The sequence below is a fragment of the Hydractinia symbiolongicarpus genome, chromosome 6, assembly GCF_029227915.1.
Source record: "Hydractinia symbiolongicarpus strain clone_291-10 chromosome 6, HSymV2.1, whole genome shotgun sequence".
NCBI lineage: Eukaryota > Metazoa > Cnidaria > Hydrozoa > Anthoathecata > Hydractiniidae > Hydractinia > Hydractinia symbiolongicarpus.
The window spans coordinates 19,461,995-19,486,982 of record NC_079880.1 but is presented as its reverse complement, the minus strand read 5'-3'; the positions used below and the strand labels follow the sequence as shown (position 1 = coordinate 19,486,982).

At 33.6% G+C, this 24,988-nt stretch overlaps 4 protein-coding genes across 5 annotated transcripts in view; 1 reads left to right on the top strand and 3 right to left on the bottom strand.

Moving 5' to 3' along the window:
• The window catches only part of LOC130647398 (heparan-alpha-glucosaminide N-acetyltransferase-like), a 103,443-nt gene that overhangs the window by 56,770 nt on the left and 21,685 nt on the right, over nucleotides 1-24,988 (top strand). The window lies entirely within an intron of this gene.
• Nucleotides 5,141-7,882, bottom strand: LOC130648149 (uncharacterized). Its single transcript, XM_057454183.1, has 2 exons — nucleotides 6,961-7,882; nucleotides 5,141-5,941 (listed from the first exon to the last, which is right to left on the bottom strand). Exons 1-2 carry the CDS (start codon nucleotides 7,880-7,882, stop codon nucleotides 5,250-5,252), a joined length of 1,614 nt encoding a protein of 537 aa, XP_057310166.1. The 3' UTR covers nucleotides 5,141-5,249.
• LOC130647390 (uncharacterized) lies at nucleotides 11,452-15,788 on the bottom strand. Its single transcript, XM_057453231.1, has 2 exons — nucleotides 14,441-15,788; nucleotides 11,452-13,789 (listed from the first exon to the last, which is right to left on the bottom strand). Exons 1-2 carry the CDS (start codon nucleotides 15,456-15,458, stop codon nucleotides 11,865-11,867), a joined length of 2,943 nt encoding a protein of 980 aa, XP_057309214.1. The 5' UTR covers nucleotides 15,459-15,788; the 3' UTR covers nucleotides 11,452-11,864.
• LOC130647399 (translation initiation factor eIF-2B subunit delta-like) lies at nucleotides 17,584-24,545 on the bottom strand. Its single transcript, XM_057453247.1, has 12 exons — nucleotides 24,504-24,545; nucleotides 23,979-24,158; nucleotides 23,654-23,798; nucleotides 22,599-22,776; nucleotides 21,806-21,920; nucleotides 21,095-21,171; nucleotides 20,830-20,932; nucleotides 20,012-20,139; nucleotides 19,550-19,641; nucleotides 19,027-19,112; nucleotides 18,425-18,605; nucleotides 17,584-17,818 (listed from the first exon to the last, which is right to left on the bottom strand). Exons 1-12 carry the CDS (start codon nucleotides 24,513-24,515, stop codon nucleotides 17,610-17,612), a joined length of 1,506 nt encoding a protein of 501 aa, XP_057309230.1. The 5' UTR covers nucleotides 24,516-24,545; the 3' UTR covers nucleotides 17,584-17,609.

The following is a 24,988-nucleotide window of genomic DNA, read 5'->3' as shown; positions in this document are numbered from 1 at the left end:
GATTTCAGCCATGTCTCTGCCCTGATGTGTTAATTTGTTGCTGTGATCCATAAGCGGTCCAATTTTTGTTTTTATTTTTGGAAACTTTTTTGCATATGAATAAAAGTATTTAGGATTTTTTTGATAGCTTCTAAAGCTGTTTTTTCTTTCTGTAGATTTCCATTTAAAAGATTTTTGTAAATTTTTCTTAATTTTAAGGAGTTCCTTGACTAGTTTTTCCTTTTTGGCAGGTGAAGTGGCATTGTTCAATATTTTGTGGATTCGTCTTCTCCTTCTTGTGAGATTTTGGCGGTATTTTAAATGTTTGTTTGATCTCAGTTGGTTTTGCATATTTGCTTGGGACTATCGCTGAAGACATATCATAACATATAGCATAAAAAATAGATAGTATTTCAGTCACATTTTTTTTGAAATTCGTTATGCCAATGATATTCGTGAAGATTGTTGTTCAGTTTTTCCCAGTCTTTATCTTCTTTAAAATAATTAAGTGACATGAAAGATGTTAGGCGCTCTTCGGGGGGTGTTTGCAAGCTTTGTTTTACCTTGAAGAGAGTTAGTACTTCAACAAAGCTATGATGAGATACTAAGTAGTGTAGGAATAATTTGATAATCAAACGACATATCAATGTTGTTCCAGAATACAAGATCAAGATTGTTACCATCTTTGTGCATCGGTTTTGTGATAATTTGATTCAACATCAAGTCACAACAAAATTCGTTGAGATATTTGATCATGATTTTCTCCTCAGTATTGGCCCCTGTTGATGGAGTTTCACTGGGCCAAGCAGTATGGGGTAGATTGAAATCCCAGCCAAAAATTATTTCGGAGAGAGTCGCATTCTGAATACCAAGAATGCTAGTTGCCAGTCCATTTAATGCAGCTTTAAAATCAGATGGAGTGGAAGGGTGACCATGGGTTTTGTCATCAGGTTGGCGGTATAAAACAGCAAGGGCAAGATTTTCTTCTTTCGAAAATAAACATAACAATTGGATTGCTTCTGAGGAATAGGTAAAAATAGGTAACAAAATAGTTAGAAAAATTTGCCCCACACTTCATGTACGAATGCGTTAACAATTCTTATATTATCACATATTTACCCCGTTTATAAAATTTATACTTTCCTTGTAAAAAATAATGAAATATTAACGATATAGCTATACAGCCCTTAAAATTAGCGTCGACAAACGTCAAATGCCGTCGCAATTGCTGGCGTGGTTTCCTTTCGTGACGGCGAAAAACTGCCAAGGCTAATCTTTGTTGCGCATTCATTTTGCGGTAGAAAAGTGGGGGACGTTTTGAATCATGAACCCCAAACAAAAGACAGAAACCTATCAGACATTTTGTCCTACCAAATGTGGTGGAAATTTTGTTTAATGAGTCTCCAAAAATTATTTCGAGGGCTGCCATCGCACACTACAAAATGGATTTTATAGGTTGATTTTGAAAACTCTATTTTCATACGCCTCACCTGAAAAAGACTGAAGGGTAAGTAAGACTAGCGAAGTTAAAATAATAGTTTCAAAAAAATTTCCAAAATTCCTGACACTTCACTCTCGTCGGCAAACTATTGCCGTGGAATTGCTGCTGCAAACGACTATGTCCTCGGCAATTTATTGCTGAAAGGTTTTTGGGCTAATTTCGAGGGCTGCTATATAGCTATATAAATATCACACGCTTGTATATCATACGATTTAATTGTAATATAGTGAAGATATCAACATGTCTTTTATATAGCTATATAATTGTATAATATATTATATATTTTATATAAATATCTTTTTTAATTAAGATTTCTAATATGAACACAGAAGAAGCACGAAGGAGAGGAACCCGTCTGCAACACAAGAATATAATGTAAACACACATTTTTGTCCACCTGATATTTCAAAGATTATATACACCTAAGCCTTTATTCTTTGATATACAAATACTTTTTTTCAAGCTATACAGAATTTCTCCACAAAAAAGGCTAGCTAGCTATAGCTAGCTAGCTAGTAGTTTGGATCATGTGATAAAAATTATTTTTGTCACGCGTCCCTAAAAATTAGCATCTTTTTTTTTTTTAAAAAAATTAGATTACTTTTTGGTGAACACAGCTCTGCCGCCATGATATTGCGAAGCATGTTGTACACAAAGAGCGGAGCACATTTGAAACAAATTACTCAGACAAAACGAAGGGCGCAAGAAGACGAAAAATGCCACACGAGAATATTTTCCATAGAAACCCGACGCCAAAAAGATGCATCGTCAAGTAGTACAGTTGTAAATCTTAAATACGTTTCGCTGCTACACCCGGCATACTTGGTGACAATAATCGTTTTGCTGAAATTTTAACCTTTTTAAAAAGGTTATCATCAAAAATTTGTTACGCCCTGTGGTAACATAAGCAAGACAAATTTGGAATGAGGAAGTTAAAATCGGCCAATTGATAAATCTATCAATTCGCCCATTCTTCATATATTAAATTTCGTGCGTCATTAAAACAGCTGTTATTATTGTTATTATTATGGAAATTTTGGAAATTATTTACCAGGATAGCCTTTTCAGTCCTTATCAGTGCTGCCTTATCGCCTTATACATCAATCCTGCTCTTGTTCTGAACGCTGAGCAGAATGGATAGATTCACACTTTTATAGTCTCTGGCATGACTAGGTCGGGGTTTAAACCTAAGATAAAGGACGAGCGCCTTTTTATACCTTATTCGCGTGTTCGTAGCACGTCTAAAATACTGCGCAGTGGGTATTATGAATATAGAGAATAGAGACACTGTTGAAAAAATAAAAAGTCCTAGGGACAAAGTTGCTTGACTATGTTTGTTAGCAATGTAAAAATGACGTAAAGCTCTGAATTTTAAAGTTCTGTTTTACATACTATTTTTTGTGACAAACAACTAAACCGAATTATATATACATATGAATAACGTATACTAAATAGACAACATATATTAAATGGAAAATATTATTCTGTAGTCCTCGTTGTTTCGATTCTTTAAAATGTTGCTTCATTATCAAGTTTTACTTGATACACAATACTCCTTGGTTCTTAACCTTTATGCACTTACGCCGCGGATAAAATGGTTGTATAAAAATTCCTTTCTTTTCCAACACATAAGCCTTTTTAGAAGCTACTGAAATAGAATGTACCCCACTCATCTGGAAACACAACATAGCAATTGACAGTACCACGAGTACGCTAAATAATTTGGTGAACATCTTTCGTTGTTATAAGTAAGACAAACTTCTTCGTCAAATGATTGAGTGGTTTAAAATTTACAACTTTCTTTTTCTTTTAAATTTGCAATTTTTTCAAAAAAAGCTAAAATGGCGAAACAAAAAGATTGTATCTCGTACCTATTGGTTGTAGTTAATGTATGAAACAGAAAGGTTTTTTTAAAGAAGGCGGAAATCAAAAGAAAACTTTTTTATGTTTTGAGGGAATCATGTGGTTTCCGTTTATGATGTTTATTTCTATTTCTTTAAATATTGTGTGAAATAATTTAAAACACGAAAGACGTAACCTTTTTGATGTACCTCAGTTTTTTATGCAGCTAAACATTTCACATGGAAATATACAAGCCGTTGTTGATACTAGGTCAAACAAGAGGCACGTTTTAAAAATTATGAGAATAAAGATCAGTTGCCAGATGTTTAGAGTTTAGTATCTAACAGGGGTGGAGAAATGCCTTTATGCATTTGCATTGGCCAGTTTTTTTTACCTTTCAAGAAAGAAGGCCTTGGGGAAAATGCTTGACGCTAAAAGTAACGCGGTTACAGTCGAGACGTTTTTTATTATTCAATAAATATCATCTATTTTTACACCGAAAAATAAAATGACCACATGAATCATATGATTTCACTTTTATGAAAATGTTTAAATTTTTTATTTATGAAGGAGTGGCTATTATCTCATTGATGATAATAATTAATTGTACAACTTATGAATGTTATCTACAAGCTGTACTGTTCTACCTATTTTAAAATCAGCTCTTTGATGTCTGTCCGACAAACAAAAATATAAAAATCACTCTGTATTTTTAATTTATGAACCTACAAAAGCATTGATCCAGTTCTTAAACCAAAAAAAAAATATGACGTGATTTCAAAAACAAAACAGGGTTGGAAAAAACAGGAAAGATCGTTCACGTTGAAACTACGCAAACGGTGGATAATTGCATATAATGTTTTTAGCTTTACAATTGATGTAATGACAGGAAAAACATCCCTTTTCTCTCAATAACAGAAGTTCGTGTGTAGCAGACACTACCTTAAACTTAAATTTTTGTGTAAATGGAGATGTTTCTTTACTTTTATAATCTTTAACTTTTTATTCTAAATAATTTTTTTTTATTTTGAAATTGAGTTGAGTCATTTATAAACAAACTCCTCTGTAAAAACTTTCTCAAAATTTTTATGTCTTCTTTGCTTCTAATACAGGGTGACCACTCCTCCTTAAATTCCTAAATAACGTTAGAAAAAGAAAATCTCCTCAAAAGTACTTAAATATACTTAAAAAAAATTGAAATTTTAGCTATCCTCCTTAATTTCTCCTTATTTCTTAATTTTTCTGATCGTAACTTTTTGGAAAATGTGTTCATTGATTGTTCATCACCAGCAACAATCCCTCGAAAAACTGTATGAAAAAAAAAGAAAAAAAACTATCTGAGAAGAAAAACGAAATGTCATAATTTATATGTATATTTGTATATTATGTAACTATAATTTTCTTATCAAAGAACATAGTATGTAACATTAGAGATAGAGAACTAAAAATGGTTTTCTCCTTAATTATCCTTATTTTTTATTCTCGTTCACAACAAAATATCCTTAAAAAATGTCAATTTGTCTCCTCAATTCTTCTTAATATCCTTACTTTTTGTTCTTATTTTATTAGTGGTCACCCTGTAACAATTTTAATTCTTATATTCCCTTTGCTTCTAGCAACTTTACTTTTTGTCACAATTAAAACAGAGTTAGGGTAACCTAGCAACCAAATGAAAACTTGATGCAGTACTGCGTTGTAATTATGACATATAGTGGATTTCGCACACAGGGGGAAGAAGCAGCTTGCAACGTTACTACAAAAATATACACTTCTCACAATGAATTAACTCAATTTTTCAAGATATTTACAATAGCGCAAAGGTATTAGTGCAAATTTCAGATAGTGATAACATTGGCTGGTTAGATTGCATCGTTCGTACAACACAAGACGACAGAATTTAACAATTCTTCTCGTCAACAAATTCACTTTAATAAGGCTCAGGTGTACTTATAAGTAAAACTTCTGGCGATGGAGTTGGCTTATCTTTTAATTCTTTTAGTATATCTTTTAATATTGACTGATCATCCTTTCCCTTCTCTTTTTCTTTCTTGATTTCTTCCAGAGTCTCTTTAAATAGCTTCTTTAAGTCTTCGTTGTTTTGGCTCTCTTTAGAACAACAGTCGCAGTTAGTTGCGCAGTTACTACCACAACCTTGCCTGCCATTGCAACAACAATCGTTACCACAGCAACCACAGCAACCACTTCCACCATTTTGTCCATGAAGGTTGCCATGATGTCCTGTGAGAATTAATGTGTTCAACATTGTTTGAGCTATGGTATTTGATACCTGCTGCATCTCATTAGACATCTGTTGACGATCTAAGGCCCGTGTTAGTTCACTAACTATGCTATTTACGTTGCATTCTGGGCAAGAAACAGGCATGGATAAAGCTCCCAGGCTTGGAGCACTAGGAAGAGGTGCAGGAATAAGTTGAAGAGGGTTTTCTACTTGTTTCAATTTTATAGGATGTTTCTCATGTTGTTTTGGTGGATTATTGGTCGTGCTCTGCTGCTGTTGTTGTTGCGTATTTGGTAACACTATATTTATGGAAACATCTTTATCGTTTGTGTCGTTCAACGGTTTTCCATTTATAGAGATGTTATCTTCTTCTGTCAAAGCTATGGAAACAAATAAAATAGGTCAAGAATTTGAAATTCACTAGTGGTGTTGTCTAAGCAGCTGTGTAAAAGCTGCCCTATACCACACCTTATGTTTAATACACCTATTTTCAAAGGAGCTAAATTGGAAATTAGCTAAAACGCACTTAAATCTTTAGGACTATAGTATGAAATTGCATTGAACAAGACAGAAACATATGCTTAAAAATCAAGCATGTTAAACGTAAAGTGAATCTTTTTCGTGTTCTTGTTTTATTTATTTATTTTTTTTGGGGGGGAGGGGCATTGTTGTTGAATTATTGTTTCATGTGAAATTTTGGACCAAGAAAAAATAAAACGTGAAGTTTGAGCGTAATGTTAAAATAAAAGGTAATTTACTTCATGTCACTACTGGTTTGTTGAAACCCTAATATTGGAATATATTTATAACAAATACAACTCTATTCGTTTTTCTTTAAATTTGTATAATTAATTAACTGCTTTCGAGTCTATGTTTTTTTAATTTTTTCATATTTACTTTTTTAATTCTGGATAGAATTTTTATTTGCGTTTTCACCTAAAGTTATTATTTACGCATTTAAACATTAGGAAACATTGCCATTTTATAAATCCCTAAAATACATGTGGATTAAAATTGGAAAAAATCAAAAAAGTATCATGGTAACTTTGATATGGTATTGACGTTATCTGCCATTACTTTTATCATATTCGTTGTCGCCATCATTGTCAGTGTCGTCTGTATGATAGATGTGTAGATTTTACGTGGCTAGCCTTACAAATATCGAGGAATATACCCTGTATATTATTCCTAGAAGGGGCCATAGTTTAGATGGGAAGTCCTGGTATATTTTATGCATATTTTTGAGCTACGGAAACCCAATTAGGGCTCCACCAGACAACTCCCGGCAACATCTGACGGTGTGTCATTTGTATTGCCATAGTTACTGTCGTAACACCGTCTTCGTTTTTTTTAAGCTCGACTTGCTTTTACTTATTTAAAAAAGTTTGATTTATCATACCTTTCTTCTTTTTATTTATGGTTTCATCTTTCTTCCATAACTTTTCATGTTTTTCAAATATTTTTTTCCCAAGCATTTTCTCTCTCGATGCACTGAATGAACCTTTCTTCGTCAAGTCACCACTCTTTCTAGTATGAACAGATTTCTTGATATCATCGCCCTTTAAAAAATTGCTCACTAAATTCATTATTCTTTCATTACGTCTAACATTCTTATTGTTCCTTTTGATCAGCTGATTTTCTTTGAAACGTTGATCTCTCTTGCTTGACACAGATCTTTTCACTGTTCTAATGATTCTACTTTTTTTAATAAACTTATCATTAGTATTATTGATATCAAATTCGATGCCATCCTCTTCATCCAAATTCTCCGGACTCTCATTTATCGGGTGTGCTCCTTGTATCAGTTTTATGTTTTCATTTTTTAACACGTCATCAGAATTTGTCTCTACACTAGTTTTCTTATCATCATTATTTAATTGGTTGTCTTTAATTTTCCTCTCCGCAGCAACTAAAACTTTATTTCCCTTTTGATTTGGTTTGTCTAAACTGACGTTCTGTCCGAGTAACGCATCTTTTAATTTTTGAATTTTCAAGAGTTGACCATCTGTTTTATTTTTCATTACTTCTTCTGTCCATTGCTGAAATGAAACAACTGATCTTTGACATTTAGAAAAGCCTTTATACCATTCTTTTAATTTAAACTGATTTGGCGGTGTTTCACTCGATGTACCATACTGTCTGGTTACTGCTCTTCGATATTTAGATGTAGTTTCACTCGATTCATTTATTCCAGATTTTCTGTTTGTTTGCGATATTTTCTTGCCAATAAACTTTGATAAACGTGGCGAAAGTTTAGAAGGTGCGACAAACAAAAACAACAACAACAAAAATACGAATACACACCATAAGTCATGCCTCATGGTGATCACACATTGAATAAAGATCTATTAACAGTGCAACAATCCTATTTTTTCTTCCACAAAGTGAAATTTTCGATTAGCGCAAGTACAATGGATTTTAAAGTTGAAATGGATGTTTCGGAAAATGTACCGAAAAAGAAAACTTTACAACTCCACTCAACCGTTTTAAACACGTTTGAAAACAATTCTTAAATATCGTAATTTTGACAAAAAAGGCGTGAATGCGTAGATTGGAAAATGTAGAAGTCATTAAAAATAATAATCATTAAACAATAATAAAGATATAAAAAAATTATTATTAATAATAATAGTAATAATAATAATAACTACCACATGATAGACTAAATAGGTGTATCCGTAAAAGTTCGTGTTTAGCATTTATTTTAATATTCTAAATTTTATTCTTTCTTACAAATGAAATTTTGGGGGTAGTTTTTTGCAGATTTATACAAGGCTTATCGCAATATGTTACCAAACAATCTATGGAAGTTCATGTATCCGCAAAATCAAATTATCTTACTTGCTCAATTGTTTTAAAACTGTGTAACTTTAGCATGATTGCCACCTGTTTTTAAAATTTTTTCAATCAGGTTTTAATGACGTAAAGACTTATAAGACATTGCTTGAAACCTCAAAATCTCGAAAAAAGAAAAGTAGTACAAATTCTATCTATTCAAATCAGATATATCCTCTCCTAAAGATATATAACATATATTGCTTTTTTCATTTTCTCTTTTTTCTAAGCCATCTAAAAATGATAATCTCTCCCTGAAGTTGTCATGTTTAAAACTTAATGTGAAAAGAACATGTAAAATAAAATTCTTGGAAGTCTATCTTGATGAAACTTTATCAACATTTTAAAAAATAAAATATTGGAGTCCTATATAAAGCGAACCATACTTAAATGTTTGTTGCTTACGTGATTTGTATTTTTTATTCATACATAGCTATTTAACTTATTGTAACATTGCATGGGGTAGCACTAACCAAACTAAACTACATCTCTTATAATAATACGGAGAGTGTGTCTGTTTGTGTGTCTGTAACAGGCAAAGTGGATGTCTCCATTTTCCTTTAATGTTGCCGAAAAATGCATGTCTAACATGTTAAATTTTCTGACGTTACGATGCGACGAAAATAACACTACTTTAACGTCAATATCCTATATTAAATTAATGAAGCCATTACAGTGCACCTAAAACTTTGAGGCCAAATAACTTGGACCAATTTGGGTAATTTTCCCAAACCTGGGTCCCCGAATCCGTTTCGGAATGGACGGTTTGATGACGTCATTAAAAAACCTTAAAACCCTAATATCTCTGCAACCGTTTGTCAAAAGTACATGATCCTATACATTTTCTTGCTCAGCGTTTCAAGATCTATACGATGAAGGCAACAGGCATACACATTTCTGAAAAAAAACATTTTGTGTTCTGACATGTCTCTGCTGACGTCATCAAAATTTAAATGACGGTTGTTTTTCTCTGTTATCCTGCCTAAGTGGATTTTTCCACGGGCCTTATCGACTAGTAAATTATATAATAAACAAAAACAAGCTTGTAGAATAATATTCGGAGCGAACAGATACACACCTTCGCAACCAATTCTTCATAAACTTGGAGTACTGAATATTTTTTAATTGAACGTGCACCAAATTCACCAGTTCATGTTTAAAGTTAAACATGGATTGGCACCTACAATTTTCACAATTCAATTTTCCAATATCGAGCATAGATACAATATCAGGTATGCAAAAAGTAATTTTATTATTCCAAAAACCATTCTTAAATCTACTACTTTTTCCATTCGACAAAGAGGTCCCCTTATATGGAATTCATTCTTAAATGAAAATACGAAGCATATTGATACTTTTATCTCTTTTAAAAAAGCAACAAAAGATAAGTTACTTGGAACAGTTATCGACAAAAGAAAGTATTTTTAGGATAGACATTGTAAAACATAGAAAAAACGGAGAGTGAGAGTGTGAGAAAACATTATTCTTGTAAATATAGGAAAGTATACTTTATAAGTATTATTATAGTAGCTCAACACTAGGAGTTCGATGATAAGACACGTTGTGTCTTCTACTTGCTCCTGCCGTTATTATATGCCAACTAACATTGTAATTCATATATATGCATACGTTTATACTAGCGAAATATATATAATACTATACTACTACAAATTATGTGTGGTTAAAATTGATTTAGAGTTTAAAAACACTGATTCTTTCAACAAATCTGTAAAGTTAAACTTGCCCATAAAATCTCAAATTCGACAAATTGGATTCCACAAGTTGAATTAAAAAGAGTGATTTGTCGAATTCGATAAATCGAGGAATCGCTTCATTACTTTTAAACGCAAAGTTCGATAACTTTTCATCAAACTTTTGAGCGCAAATGGATCGTGTATCGCCTGCTTTAGAAGAAGATAACGTTTAAATGCCAGCAAAAAATTAGCCGATTTAACATAACTAGTCGTTAGCCCGTGGAAAAATCCACGGGTTCGCCCGTCCTTTTTTTACCGCATTGCGTGCGTCTCGCTACTCGCACAGCTAAGCTACCATTTTGCGTGACAGACGGAGACGCATACGGGTATTTTGATATAGCTTTAACCACTTCTTGCCGACTAAATTTTTGAATTTACTTACATTTTGCTGACTAATTTCCAAATCAAAAATGATCGCATAAAGTTTTTTTTTTCAATAATAACTTCAACAAGAGGACAATGAAAACTATATACACCAGTCAGCTTTATTCCTTATTTATTACTTTTCTTCAATTTAAACAATTTAACTCTACATTGGTCTTCATTTTCTCTACTTCGTCCTTTTCTTCTCCACTCTCTTTTAACTCTGGTACGTTCACTTGTAAACGTTATATTTCCGTCATGGTTTTCATAGATACCGAATTAAAAAATGGACAAAAAAATCTGGCAAAAAGAATAAAACAGTGAAAAATGGTGGTTGGGTAAAAAATAAATCACCAAAAACTTTTGTTCGACAAAAGGTAATAATCAAAAAACGTTGATATTACTGATGTTCAAAATGCTTTTTTTTTCGTGATACATAAAGTCTATCGTTCTGAAACTTAACGTTCTCCTTTGCATAATGTTCTACAAACCGTAGACACTATACAATTAGAATTTTAAAAAGGCCAGATATATATTGATGTGTACGACGCAAAAAAAAAACCTTCTGAAACCTGATAATTTCAAAGAATGAGAAAAAATAAAATTTGGTCCAAAAAAAATTTTGAATCTAAAATTTTTGAATATTGTCCTTAACCAAATAAGCTTCTAGCTCTAATAATTGTTAATTGTCTACTAATTTTTTACGGACTTTATATAAAATTATCCAGCAAAACGTTTGTTTTTCCCGCTGTCTGACATTGTCAAAAAGAGAAAAAGGGTCAACGACTCCATTTAGCACCAGGCTGAGTGGACAGGACACGGAACGTCCAACATAAAATAATACCGCTTTATATCTCTACCAACACAAAACGTCAGACACACCCCGACTGAATTACCCCAATCAAATGGACCCGACACACAAACCATCATAACCGACATCCTGACAACACAAGCATATATTTCCCTGTTGATAAGCCTTAACCAACATAACCCGCAATAATATTCCACAAATAACGGTAGAAATACTTTTAATACTGGTTACATACGAGCAAGGGCTTGGGGACGACGTTAAACTATATCGAACGTGTATTCTTTACTGCAGTAATGGCTCAGTAGTGTCAACAACTTGCTATGTCAATATAATAGTACTCTGTTTAAAGTGTTAATAATCCATAACTGTTCTACGTCTGTTTCACCTTCCAACCAGTAGACAAAACGTTTACGATCGCAATTTTTCTTTCTCAGTTTCTGCTACTCTATATACTGTTTTTGCCGGTCTATCTTCTGGCTTCATGCAGTCTATTAGCACCCCTCTTTAAATGACACTTTCATAATGTATTTGCTAAAACATTCATTTTCCTTTCAATTTTATATGATCCTTCTTTTTATGAATTTTCGACTTTTTCTTGTGAATATACAACGTATTGGCAGCTTTGTCCATAGCCTTGGCTAAAATACGTTCTAATACTTCAGTTGGTAAGATTTTTGAGTGTTCTCTTTTTGATCCGTTACTTAACGCAGCCTGGCTAACGGGCGGCTGTGGTTGTACGGCTGGATCAGTAAGTGGATTTACAGTTTGTGTTATCGGGTTTTTATTTTTAGAAATTCTTTTGCGATTACGATACGGTCTTCGCCTTCTACGGCGGCGTTTTCGTCTATTCTGTTGAAAACCACCCAATTGCTGTTGACCAGGAGGAAGAGGTGGAAGTTGCTGACCACTCACTGGTGCTGGAGCTTGAATAATTGGAGGGGATGCTTCTGTTAACGTTGGAGCCTGTTGTGCTATGGGAGAGGGTGATTGACCTAATGAGGGTAGAGGGGCTTGAATTATCGAAGGGGCCTGTTGAACTGTAGGGGGAGCCAACTGCGTAACGGGTGGTAGTGGTTGATTACCGATGGGTGGAGGCTGTTGAACACTAGTTTGAAGTGGTGGTTGAACAATTGGTTGAGGAAGTGCTTGTTGTAAAGTTGGTGGAGGTGCTTGAGCAACAGGAGGGGGCACTAGAGCAACTGGAAGAGGTGCTTGAGCGGCTGGAGGTGCCTGAGCAACTGGAGGAGGTGCTTGAGCAACCAGCGGCTGTGCTTGAGCGACTGAAGGTGCTTGAGCAACTAGAGAAGGCGCTTGAACACCCGATGGTGGTGCTTGGACAACCGGTGGTGGTGCTTGAACGACCGGTGGTGGTGCTTGGACAATCGGTTGAGGAGCAACTACTTGCGTTGATGGTGCTTGAACAACTGGAGGTGGTTGTATGACCGCAGAGGCAGGAGCCTGCGCAACAGTCTCTACTATCTGCTCAGATGCCACAGCTGGTCTTTTCACAACTTCTGGTAATGTTACCATTGTTTCTTCAGGTTCTTTCTCCTGTTGGATGATTATCTCAGGTGCAGAAGTGGGTTCTGTCTTAAATATGATTTCTTGATTTGCTGGAGTGGCTTTTTGCTTTATTACTCTCATTATTTCTTCTACATTAGATTCATCACTTTCCTTTGGTTTGTTTTTTTTTATCTCCTTTAAAAACATGCGCGCTGCATTTTTTGCCATGCTGTTATAAATATTAGTATCTCCACCTTGGACGTTTGTTATTGCTTTTGTTAAATCTGCAACATTTATTGAAGAGGCAGAGTTAGTATTGCTGCAGCACCCTGGAGAAGAATCGTGGTGATCGTAGCCACGGTCCCCATGATCAGCCTCGTGTTCACCATGATGTCCTGTGAGAATTAATGTGTTCAACATTGTTTGAGCTATGGTATTTGATACCTGTTGCATCTCGTTAGACATCTGTTGACGATCTAAAGCACGTGTTAAATCTGACACCATGTGTCCAACTACACCGTCACTGGAAGATGATGGGTAGGATGAAACTGGAACAAAGTTTGGCACAGGGTACGGCTGAATTCGTGGAACATTTTGTTGGGCATTTGTAAGAGACTGCAATAAGCTAGATGGATTGAGAGTAGCGCTCATTGGCTGCTGTTGGGTTTGTTGCTGTTCTTCCTGTTGTTGCTTTTGTGGCTGCTCATACTGCTGCTGAGGTTGTTGTTGTTGTGTTGGTTGATTTTGTTCTTCTTCTTCGTCCTTTTGATGTTGTTGATCTCGCTGTTGCGGTTGTTGTTGCCGTTTTTGCTGTGACAGAAGTGATTTTTCTTGCTGCTGTGGCTGCAGTTGTTGATGTTGAATGTTAGGAAGAATAAGATTAATATCAATGTTTCTTTCGTCTACATCATTAGATGATGGTGTCTCGCTGTGTTTGTGACGGTCTTGCACTACATGTTGAACTATGAAAAAGTAAAATTTGTGTTTACATTATCTTGTTGATGTCGTTTGTTGTTTATTTCTGTTGTGTCAATGTTTTCATTTGTCATATCAAGTGTTCTCTTTGTATTACACATCTAAACTAAGTTACATAGTTTTTTGTTGTGATGGTACATGATGGTACGTTTTCAGATAACTTCTCTGTTATAGATTTTCCTGACGTCGTTGAGTGAGGTTGTACGTAAAAAATGTTGTGACCTTTTCGGTAGTGATGTGCATATCATATAGCAGGATAAGGTAGTCTGGCTCCTGGCCCACTGTCTTCTAATTACCCCGTCAATAATACGTTATAGATCCATAGCTAGCTACATATGTGTGTAGTCGTATTGTTGATGCAGTTTTTGTCAAGTTGCAGTCTAGTTTTGTTTGAATGATAATCTAGTCGTAAGGGTGTCTCGTTTAATCTAGTATTGTCATCAGGTAGTTGTTAGGAACCATCTTAATTTACTGTTCTGTCGTGAAAAAATCAGTTTTAAGGTATAAGAAGTCATTTTAACTTGTTTGTGGTAATCATGTGACAAAAATTAAGTTCGAAATTATGAGCTAGTAAATCCAAGTCTTTCTAAAGTAAATCTTATAACAAACGAGGGTTTAAGCGGTGGAAACGCCCTTACCATATTCGGTGCCACTGTTAATATATTTGGTGTGTGTAAAAGCTTTTTTTGATTCTATCTTTGATGTTTTACTCTCCTTCTTTTTTATTCCTGAATGTTGATGTAAAAGTTTGTGGGTGGTGCTTTTAGCCGTAGTGGGAATTTTTCCTCGTTTTATTTTTAATTCTTTTCTTGTCTTCCTGATAAAGGTTTTAATATCATTTAATTTCTTTGTGTTTATATCATTCGTGTAAGATGTGTTATGTATGTATCTTCGTTTTGATAGTTTCTCTCCATCCTCCTCCATGAAGACTGTCGGGGAGTGATTATTGATTGTATTTCCACCATGCTCGATCGAATTCTTACTGACGCCATTTTTATTATCTGCATATTCCGAAATAAACGAATTATTAGCAACTGGATATACGGACGAACTAGTAGAGATCAAGTTAGCTTTCACACTGCTGGTTTCTTTTTTTCCAGTGTTATGACTCACGACTTGTTCTTTCTTTACTCCATTTGCGTTCGGCAGAATATCGTTGATAGCTTCAGTTTTGCCGGTTTTACTTGTATCAAGATACCTCAGTTTTGTCTGATCAGGTTGCGGTAATTCTTCTTCGACAATTTTTCCACCTTTTTCGTTGCTACCTTCCCTTATCAATGCAGAGTCCTTATATTTTTCCATTTTAGTATTATCATTCAACTTTTCCATAATTTCCTTTTGGTCCTTATCGGTGGCCATTTTGCTTATAACATCTTGTATGACAGTTTTCATTGTGTGTAGTTTTTTCAGTTTTTCACTTGTTTGATTTTGTCTTTCTTGTTCAGTTTTTAGGTCAATCTCTTCTTCCGCTTTTGTCATCGTTCTGGAGCGTGCGTATTTCTTTAACCCACGTTTAGTTATATTTTGTGACTGTTTATAAACACTTTGTCTTGCTACACCATCTCTGCGTGTTAAATAAACAATCCTCAATGCTTCAAACTGTTTAACGCACGTAACAACAAGAACAAAAGTGGTAAGTAATATCAATTTCCGCATGTTTCTTCCTGTTTTCTTCACAGTTTCACATGATGAACTTCCCTTATATTAAATTGTTTATCCTTGCGGCATACAGTTAATTATACAACACATGCGCAGCATGAACAAGTGAATTCAATTGGTTTATGTTTAGATGCATGTTTAATGAACCGTGCGAAAACAAGATTAGGCATTAACATCTGCGTACAAATTAGAAATAAACTTTTTTCTGTGTAGATTAACAACGCCAAAACCTTTAAGGTCCTTATCACATAAACTCGGTTAGACGGCCAGGCTCGGTTTGCCAGGCTGGAATCAGTTCCCTATCACGTAAAGATTTCTCAGTCCGAGCTGAAAAATAGTTACATAAAAAGTGTGTATTTATTGTTTTTATTAAAAAAAATATTGAAGAACAAACTTTTATCAACAAATTTATTTTATTATGTAAACGTTTTTGGTGAAAATAATAGTTGATACATTAAGAACAATAAATATTATATACAAAACCTATTGAGAAGTACGCAACTCTTCTTCAGTCCGGGCTGAGTAAACTTTATGTGACAGCGAGCTGATTCCAGCACGGCAAACTGCGCCAGTCCGACTCACCGGGCTCATGGATAAACCCCTATAATCTGTGTTTTTACTTATTTGCCGAAGTAAATCAAATAAATGAATATAAATATCCTATTCGTAGTATACGGACCAATGCAACAAAAGTACCACTTTGCTTTGGCTAGAGTGGTTTCTCCATAAATTGCATATAAACAGGAAAGGATGGAAAATTTTTATTAACCGCATTAAGTAAAGCGAAATTGCTTTCGTTTTAAAAATTCAATCTGTTGTATGAGCTTAGCAATGCTGGAAATTATATAGTTGGTTTCCTAGTAGCGTTTCACATCTAATTGATAGCCCAAAAGACTGCATCCGTTGCCATAAACCAGACTATTTACTCGAGATGTGTCATGCACTTGCACTAAAAAATAGTGTGCATAACTTCTTCATTAAACCGCAATACGCGAACTGAATGATTATAGTTAAACTTTATTTCACCTGGAAATTGCCTATTAAAACTTAACAAGTTAAAAGTTCCTTTTCTATTTTTTTAAACTTCTTGCTACAGATTTTAAGCGTACACGCTAAAAAAAATCCCCATGCAATAAGCGAATGTAAGAAAGATCTGTTGGTGGCATCGTCAACCGTTTAATAAAAATATTTAAACATAATTGCTTGGGTCCTATTCAATATTTTATTTCCCCCACTTTGACCAAAATTCCTGACTCCCTCCTAAAACTTCTATCTCATTCGAATCTTGGATTACCCAAAAAAATCAAAATTTGATTGTAGGCCTATTGGAGAAAAACAGACTAATAACTTAATCCTTTTTAAATCAGATTTTAAATTTAATCGCAATATTTTGAACAATTTCTTAAGGTCCTTTTTTAAACGAAAAACTAGAGTAACTGATCACACGTAATTAGGTCAAGCTTCGAAATTCTGCAGAACTAAGAAGCATTAAAAGATAGCTTCGTAAGACACTTTTAGACGGTGAGTTATTCGATAAATTATACATTGAGTTTACTTTGGTCCAACTTAGCAACTTGTACCGAATTATCATGTAGTAAAGTTACACATTTAAACAAACGAGTAAGAATGAATGAAGATTTGACTTAAAAAACTTAACAAATGAGGATGAATATCTCATAATGTATTTGAACGTACATTAAGTTATTACAATATTTCTCTGTTCCAATATTTAGTAACTTTACGCGAATAATTTATCGTGTAAGAGGGTCTTTACGACATATCAAAGAAAATTCTGATATTCCTGACTTTTTCCTGACATTTTGACAACCTCTGCAATAATAGCTGTCTTTCTGTTTGCCTGTCTGTTACAGAAATGCGAAATGCGATATATAAAGGACGGGCGGGTTTTCCCACGGGCCACCGACTAGTATTTTGAAAATTCATGATATAGAACAAATCTGATTAAGATGGCGAGTCCATTCGAAACCAAAACAATAGATTATAAAAAATATAGTAACATATTTAGTTTTCAGCAAAACTTAAAGTTGTCCACAAGGCTGGAATAAATCATTGACAATTAGATTACAACAGTAAACACACGCGGAGAGAAAAAGAAAATATATAAGATAAAAACATATTTTGCTGTTTTTATAATTTTTCAGTGCTTTTTACACGAAGTACAACAGGTACAGACGTACAAGGAATCATCCCAAGCTCCGTCACAGCCATATCCACTAGATCTGATGGCGTGACATCATACACTAAGTTTAGAAGATGCAAATTTTCCATCTCTCTCCATCCAGACAGAATGTCTTCCTGGTTTGGTTGCTTTAGATGAACAAGTGCATCGGGATCCCCTGAGAAATAAAACAGTCGAATAAAGTAGGTTATAAAATAAAGAAATCAAAATCGGATTTCGGGACTTAAAGGTGGCATTGAAATTTGAATTTATTACATCTTTGCAATTATTTTTGTCTTTTTCTAAACTTGTCATTTTTTAACGCTGCTCTAGATACGTAAATGTCAAATCATTTTTTTGCTCTAGTTTTCGTTCGAACAACTTGAATAAAACAAACATTTAACGCCTTATAACGCCACACTGCAAACCACCAATGCTCTTGGCCTGGGCGTAAAAAACGGCGAGTTACATAAGTTAAAGCAATCAATGCTATTGGCCTGGGCGTAAAAAACGGCGAATTACATAAGTTAAACCCATCAATGTTATTGGCCTGGGCGTAAAAAACGGCGAGTTACATAAGCTCAAAATTTTTTAAACGGTTTCTTTTATAGACAATACTTTATATAATTCTGATTTAGCGCCAAAACCTCCAAAAACCAAAAACTGACTGAAAGGCGAAGTATCCTTGGTCAATTAGACAATAAAAAAATTTTGACAAAATCCTCCACCCTAAATCATGTTAAAATAATTTAATGCGGGAAGTCAAAACATTGTTGACACTTACCTAATTCGTTAAAAACAAACGAGTCGGTTTGCACTCTTTCACAAAACTTGTACGTTTCACAGCATGCCAAAACGGGAACGTTATTTGCTTTCGCTACCATAGCAACCATTGAACATCCAGAACGTGACATAACATTACCGTTTGCTAATAGCGCATGCGCACCAAGAAGGACAGTAGTTACCTAAACGGAATACGTTCAAATTACAGGCAAAAATTATTCTTTCTTCATAGTTTAATAAATTATCAGGAAGACAAACCAGAAAGCGTTAACATTTTTTGTCAGTGTTTTGTTGGTATTCTTATTGCGCATTCTCTGTTTGTACCACGTAGTCATTTTAATATCAAATAACTATCTATATTTATCTTATCAAAAACAACTCAGGGAGGAAAATAAAAAACTTTTCTTTATGTCGTAAAAACCGCATAGCCGGTCTTAATAATTTTTTTTGTTCGATAAAAGCAGATCTTGCCCCCCTAAGCTGACACAGCGGTAAAACTTGGATGGCTATAAGAGGGCAACTAGCTGCTAATCAGTCATTTTGTTCAAAATCAGTTGCTATGACGCCAAATATTTTGATTTAAAACAAACTCGAAGAACCAACCTCTTTCATTATATAAGAAACAGCATTGATAAGTACATATGAACATTTTATATCCGCCTCCGCCAACCGTTTGATACTTTCACGACCTAAAGTCATTTAAAACATAAACATAAATATATACCATAAATATATAGCAATCAAATTAATTCTGCTCGCTTGCAAGGTCTGAATTGCCAAACTTTTTTAACAAAAAGTGTAAAAATAATTAAAAATAAAAACCCAGCTAAAAACAAAATAAAAATCAGAATACAACATTTAACAAAATATAACAGCTGGCCTATAAAGAAAACGTTTTCTATTATTTCTTGCGCCAATATGTAACCGAATGGCAAATACTTTGTACGCCCCTGCTAGGTTACGCAGCTGTAGTATATAAAACCCTGCATTTACAATAAATCCTCCAATTCTCATAACATAATTTTATATGTCAACATTTTAAGTTAAATTACGTAGCAATGATCTTGTGATCTTTTTACAACTACCATTAAAATCATAAAGCTAGACAAAAGAATACACGAGTTACCTGGAAAATCTGGTCTACAATCCACTACAACTATTTCAAATTCTTTTTTATTTTCTTTCGCATCTTTTAAAATCTGAACAACTAAGGAGGAGCTAGAAGAAAATGGACAATTTTAGTGTGAAAGCTCACTAACAAGCGTACAACAAATATTTAAAGTGGGATGCATTAAAGCTTCCTGTTTTTCCGATCAGCCTTCACCCTAAAACAAGCTACTAATTCTGAAATTTTTCAAAGTTGGTTTAATTCGTTTGGAAAATCCCTGTAAATGTCATAGAACAAAAAGAACGACAAGCGAGGAGAAAAGCGACAAACGGACAGACGGACGGACATATGACGGACAGAGGAACTGAAGAACAAACAAAGTGACAGACAAGCGATGAAACAAAACTAAAATTATCTGCTGAAACGATATCTCGGCTCGTCTAGTCAATCTTACAAAAAAAAAATAAACAAGACACGTACAAACCATATATAAGAATTTTATCGCCGTTCTGTATTTTTGTGCGTGCGAGTATTGAGATCTGCCGACCAGCAAGTATTATTCGTTCATTTATAAAATTGTCAATATTTTCTATCAGCATCGACTTTGCCTAAAAATGAGAAGAATCCTGCGTAGTTACTACACAAAAAAGGTTTTTACAAATATCAGAAACAACTAGTATTTATCACGAGTATTGAGTTTTTGATTTTTAACGTCAAATTCCGTACTTCAGCTTTGTGTGAAACATTTGTTGCCCAAATGCGCACTGCATGAATCCAAAATCAGCAAGGGGGATAAACCCATAGAACGCATAAAAATATACCCACAAAGAAATGACAATTTAACAAAAATATTATTGTGGTGTCATGTCCAATCCCACAATGAAAATTACATTAACAAGGGAGCTTTAGCAGGTTTATAGTGCAGATTAAACAAGACATAATATTTATAATATTGCGTTTTGTTAATTTTTTGTTAAAGGTTAGCACGCAATTATACACGGGCGAAGCAAAAAATGAATCAGTTGTTTTTATCGGAGAATGTCCACAGGACGCAGGAAGCACGAAGTAAGAGTATAGGAAACGCTATAGCAACAATTCAATAATTTTAATAAAAAAAAATATTAATTAAAAGACAAGAAACAACATTGACAATTTTAATTTTACGTTATGACATTTCGCTTGACAAGACAAGTAATATTCCAAACATTGAAAAGTTACATTTCAATGATTTTCAGACAGTAGAATTTTCTAATAAAGTAGGTCAAGGTGTGATCATAGCAGAGCAATATGAGGCTTACCTCATTTTCTGGCATTCCAGGTGGAGTTTGTGTGATTTGCTGTTTTAAGTACTTGATAGCATTACCCATACTGACTGAAAGATGACGGCACTGGGATAGGAAGCTAAAGATGATGTAAAAAGATGACATTTTTTCATTATGTGGTTAGTTGGCATTATAATTTCACATACAGACAGGGCTGCTATTTACATCCAGAATATTTGTTTTGAAATATTTAAAGCTTCAGTATGCGAGCCTTTTCTAACACAGGATTACCTAAACATACCTTATGCATGGTTTGATCTTAGTTTCCAGATCTCTTGACAGCTCTTTCGATGGTGGTGTTACATAATCATTGATTACCTGCAGGGACACAAGGTTACGAAAAAATCAAAAAAGGAAAACCATAAACTCTTTACACTATGTTCTAATACATGAAGACACGTGGACATCTCCATTTTCAAATATAGAAGTCTTTGATACCCCTTTAATATTACAAATAGTCTGCATTTTGAGGCGTGTTTTAATTCAAGACAATGATAAGCAGGCCAGAACAGTGGTTTAAATTCTAAATTTTCTTTTCATTTATAACAATTCAGATTGTACAGGCTTTCTATGCCAGTAGAGCCTTCCAGTCTGACAATGTTTAACCTTCTGCGATTTGAAAAATACAAAATTTTTATTTAGATTAAAAGTAATGTCTGTCTGCAATATTTAACATATTTAGAGTATAAAAAAAGCATGTAAAGGACAACAGGACATATCATAATGCATCAACTAAACAACCTATTGAAAGCCACAATGTCAGCACAAAGTTAAAAAAAAATAGAAAGCAAAAAAAACATCACAAATGAAATATTTTTACTTCCTGTCAATTGAATAAATAATATTGCTCTATCAACACAGTTTAATCAGAAAGAATAAGCTTTAGGGTATGGGTGAAAACATTCATCACCATACTTGTTGTCCTCATCTTTATTCAGTAAAAACAACATACTTCTTTAAATGCACACAACAGTGCAATGCATCTAGCATTTGAACCTGTGATGACTCCTTCAGCATATTGTAGACCAAGCTTGATGATAGCTGGATGAATATTTCCAGAAGAAAAACTACAAAAAATATTGTAAAGTTCATATAGAAAAAAAGTTAACGCCTTTCCTGTATTATTATTATTATTCCAAATCTTTATACAAAATAGCCACTTTAGCGTTGAAAACACTGTTACCAATGTGAGTCCTGTGTTTTAAATATATACACTCTGCATTGCCTACCCAATTTGGCATGGGTTGACCTGCAGCTGTGTCTGTGGTAAAGGCACTTGATAAACATGCCCGCAATGTGAACTGACCATGGACCTTGTGAATTTTATTAAGGATAACATAATTATATGGATCTTTGGTAAAGGTTCATTATGAAAGTTCTTAGTTCATGTGAATTAAAGTCAACTTAGGCCTCCCTCCCTGTTCTCTGAGTGGTGTTTAGACTTTTGTCGTGCGTCCTTATTGTTTGTTCCCATTTTCCTATAAACCGATGGGCCATATATTTCTTTTGTCCACACGTTATCAAGCCTCTGAGGTAAATTTTTAGCCTTTGTTTATATTTAACAGTTATTTATTATTTTTTATTGATTTTAATTTTTTAACTTTTATTTAACAGAACCCATATTGATAACAGAATTTATATATGTATATTATGCTTGTATATAATCTGAAATGGTCATCCTGGAAAAATATTTAAAGAATAAGATAAGATAAATATTAAAAAACATGCAAATCAATTTACTATACCTTATATCTTTTGTGAGGGAAATATCTTTTTCGTATTGATGAAGGTGAGAAAATAGATCCACCTTTTTCTGAGTGGTTTTACGTTGAGGCACTTGTTGCTTGGCTAACTTCTTTGAAATGTGCTTTTGCACTTTCTCATCATCCATCTGAACATTATAGGCAACACGAAAACCGGTTGCTATAATAAATTAAGACAAAAAAATGTCAACTTTGCCTGAAAGACATTCCATTGAAATATTTCATGTTGGGTCACCTGTTCTGGAAAATTCATTTATAATCAAGTGTTGCAACAAATTTCTTGAAAAAAAGATTTTACTTTCTTTTAATTCTTTTTTAAAACATCCTAAATTATTGTGTTTTTCACCGAGAAAAAAAACCCGGCTTTTTCAACGTTAATTCTTAGTAACAATGATAAAAGATTTCAAGTCATTATCATGTTTTTTAATTCACTTGCTACCATTTTTAATTTCTTGTGTGCAAAATTTTTAATGCTTCATTGTTGCATGCTCAATCGATAAAATATACAAATATGCAATATATATAAATAGATTTTTGGCCCACTTTATCAGGCAAATTTTGAAAAATGAATACATCAGTTTAATGTACAGGGTTAATCCAGGAAATTACTTTGGGTGTCGGTAATCCCCTAAATTGTCTGTCAACCTTTTCAGAAAACAAGAAACTCAATTTGTTTGTATCAAACAGTTAATATTTTAAAGTGAACCTACAAGGTCTAGAACCGTTACCACCACATTTTTTTTCTATCCATCATTAGATGAAGTAAGGCAATTTCCATCTCTTTCTTTTGGGAACTCAAATTGGATGTCCCAAAAATCGGTATAACGATGTCTGTATTAGTTCCTGATGTATTCATTTTTAAAAAAAAAATTAAAAAATCAGTTTGAGAAAACAAATTAAGTTGTTAAAAATGCTTGATTGGGAAAATCAATTACTAAATTTAGATGGGAATTGTCTGTCTAACAGACACCCTGTGTAAAGGCTATAGTTAACACAATTGTGTTCAAGTGTTTATAAAATTAAAAGTAAACACTTACTCTCACTTGTTGCTTTTGGTTTTACAGGTGGTTGATTGTCAATCTTCTTTGGCTGAACATTTTGGCCAGATTGTGGATTGACCTTTCTTTGAGCACCTGTAGATTGTTGAGATTTGGCAGCAGCCTTTGCTGCTCTTTGAGCCTCCTGCAAAAATGTGTATGTTGGCATTAATTAAGTATATATATAAATAAAGAATTATTTTTATACAGTTAGAAATGTTTGGTGCAGCAAGCAAAGAACATTAGGTGGAAGCTGGTGCAAAGAAATAAAATTCAAAAGTCAGAAACATTTTATTAAATCATTTGATAATGATGAAGTTAATACCTGTAGAGCTCTTCTTTCTGCTTTTAGTTCGGCTTTTGTCTTCACTGGTGTATCTCCACTCACTGCCTCAGCTTGTTTTACTTTTTGTGGCGACTCACTTTTTTCTTTTTTAGGTTTTTCTTTCTTTTGATTTTGCTTCCTTTGTTTTCCATCCTCCATTTGTGTAATACTTGCCTTATCCTGTAGGAATGAAATAAATTTTACAATTCCAGTAATATTTTTAAAGCAGTCTATTTTTTTCTTGAAATTTCTTTTTTGAAAAGTAATTTCTGCTTAGACTAATTTTGTTTGTACTAAGTTCCTCATAATGGATGGATGTGTACAAAGAGGTAAAAATATTTTAAAATGGTAAAGGATAGATTTCTTTTTAGATTGTCGAAAACGTAATGGCATATTATATATACAATATTCATCAGGCACCATAACTTCTTTTAACTCCCACTACGGAAATTTAAAAAGAGTGTCCTACAACACAGTGCAACACAGTGATTCCTTGAAATATTGTACTGAAGTTAAAACACTTACCAAATTTTCCATTTTTAAACATGCATAATTTTATTTCTATAAAATATAACACAGATTATGATATTAAAATGCTTTTTATACTTGCTAATTTATACCGATAACATAAACTTGGTAAACTTGTAGTATTGCACAAAAGGTATGTATTAGCAAATTATTTTCTTTCTCAGCATGTCTTGTTAGACGTCATCAGAAATTTTGAAATCAGACAAAATACCATTATTAGTGTGCTTTGATTAAAATAGAAAACAAATGTTTTCTAAAATGGAACTATAAAAACTATATATACTGTCGTTATAAATTTGGCAGACAAAAATGGATGCTAAGTTAAGGTAAATAGGAAGTTTCTTGGTGACAATACGAGATTGCATGCTCACATTGTTGTCTTGGTGTCAATATTAACATAGGATGTTCATATGAGCATAAGTGCTATTGTATGCTCACATTGTTACCAAGATGACAGCATTGTCATTGTCAACAACCACTTC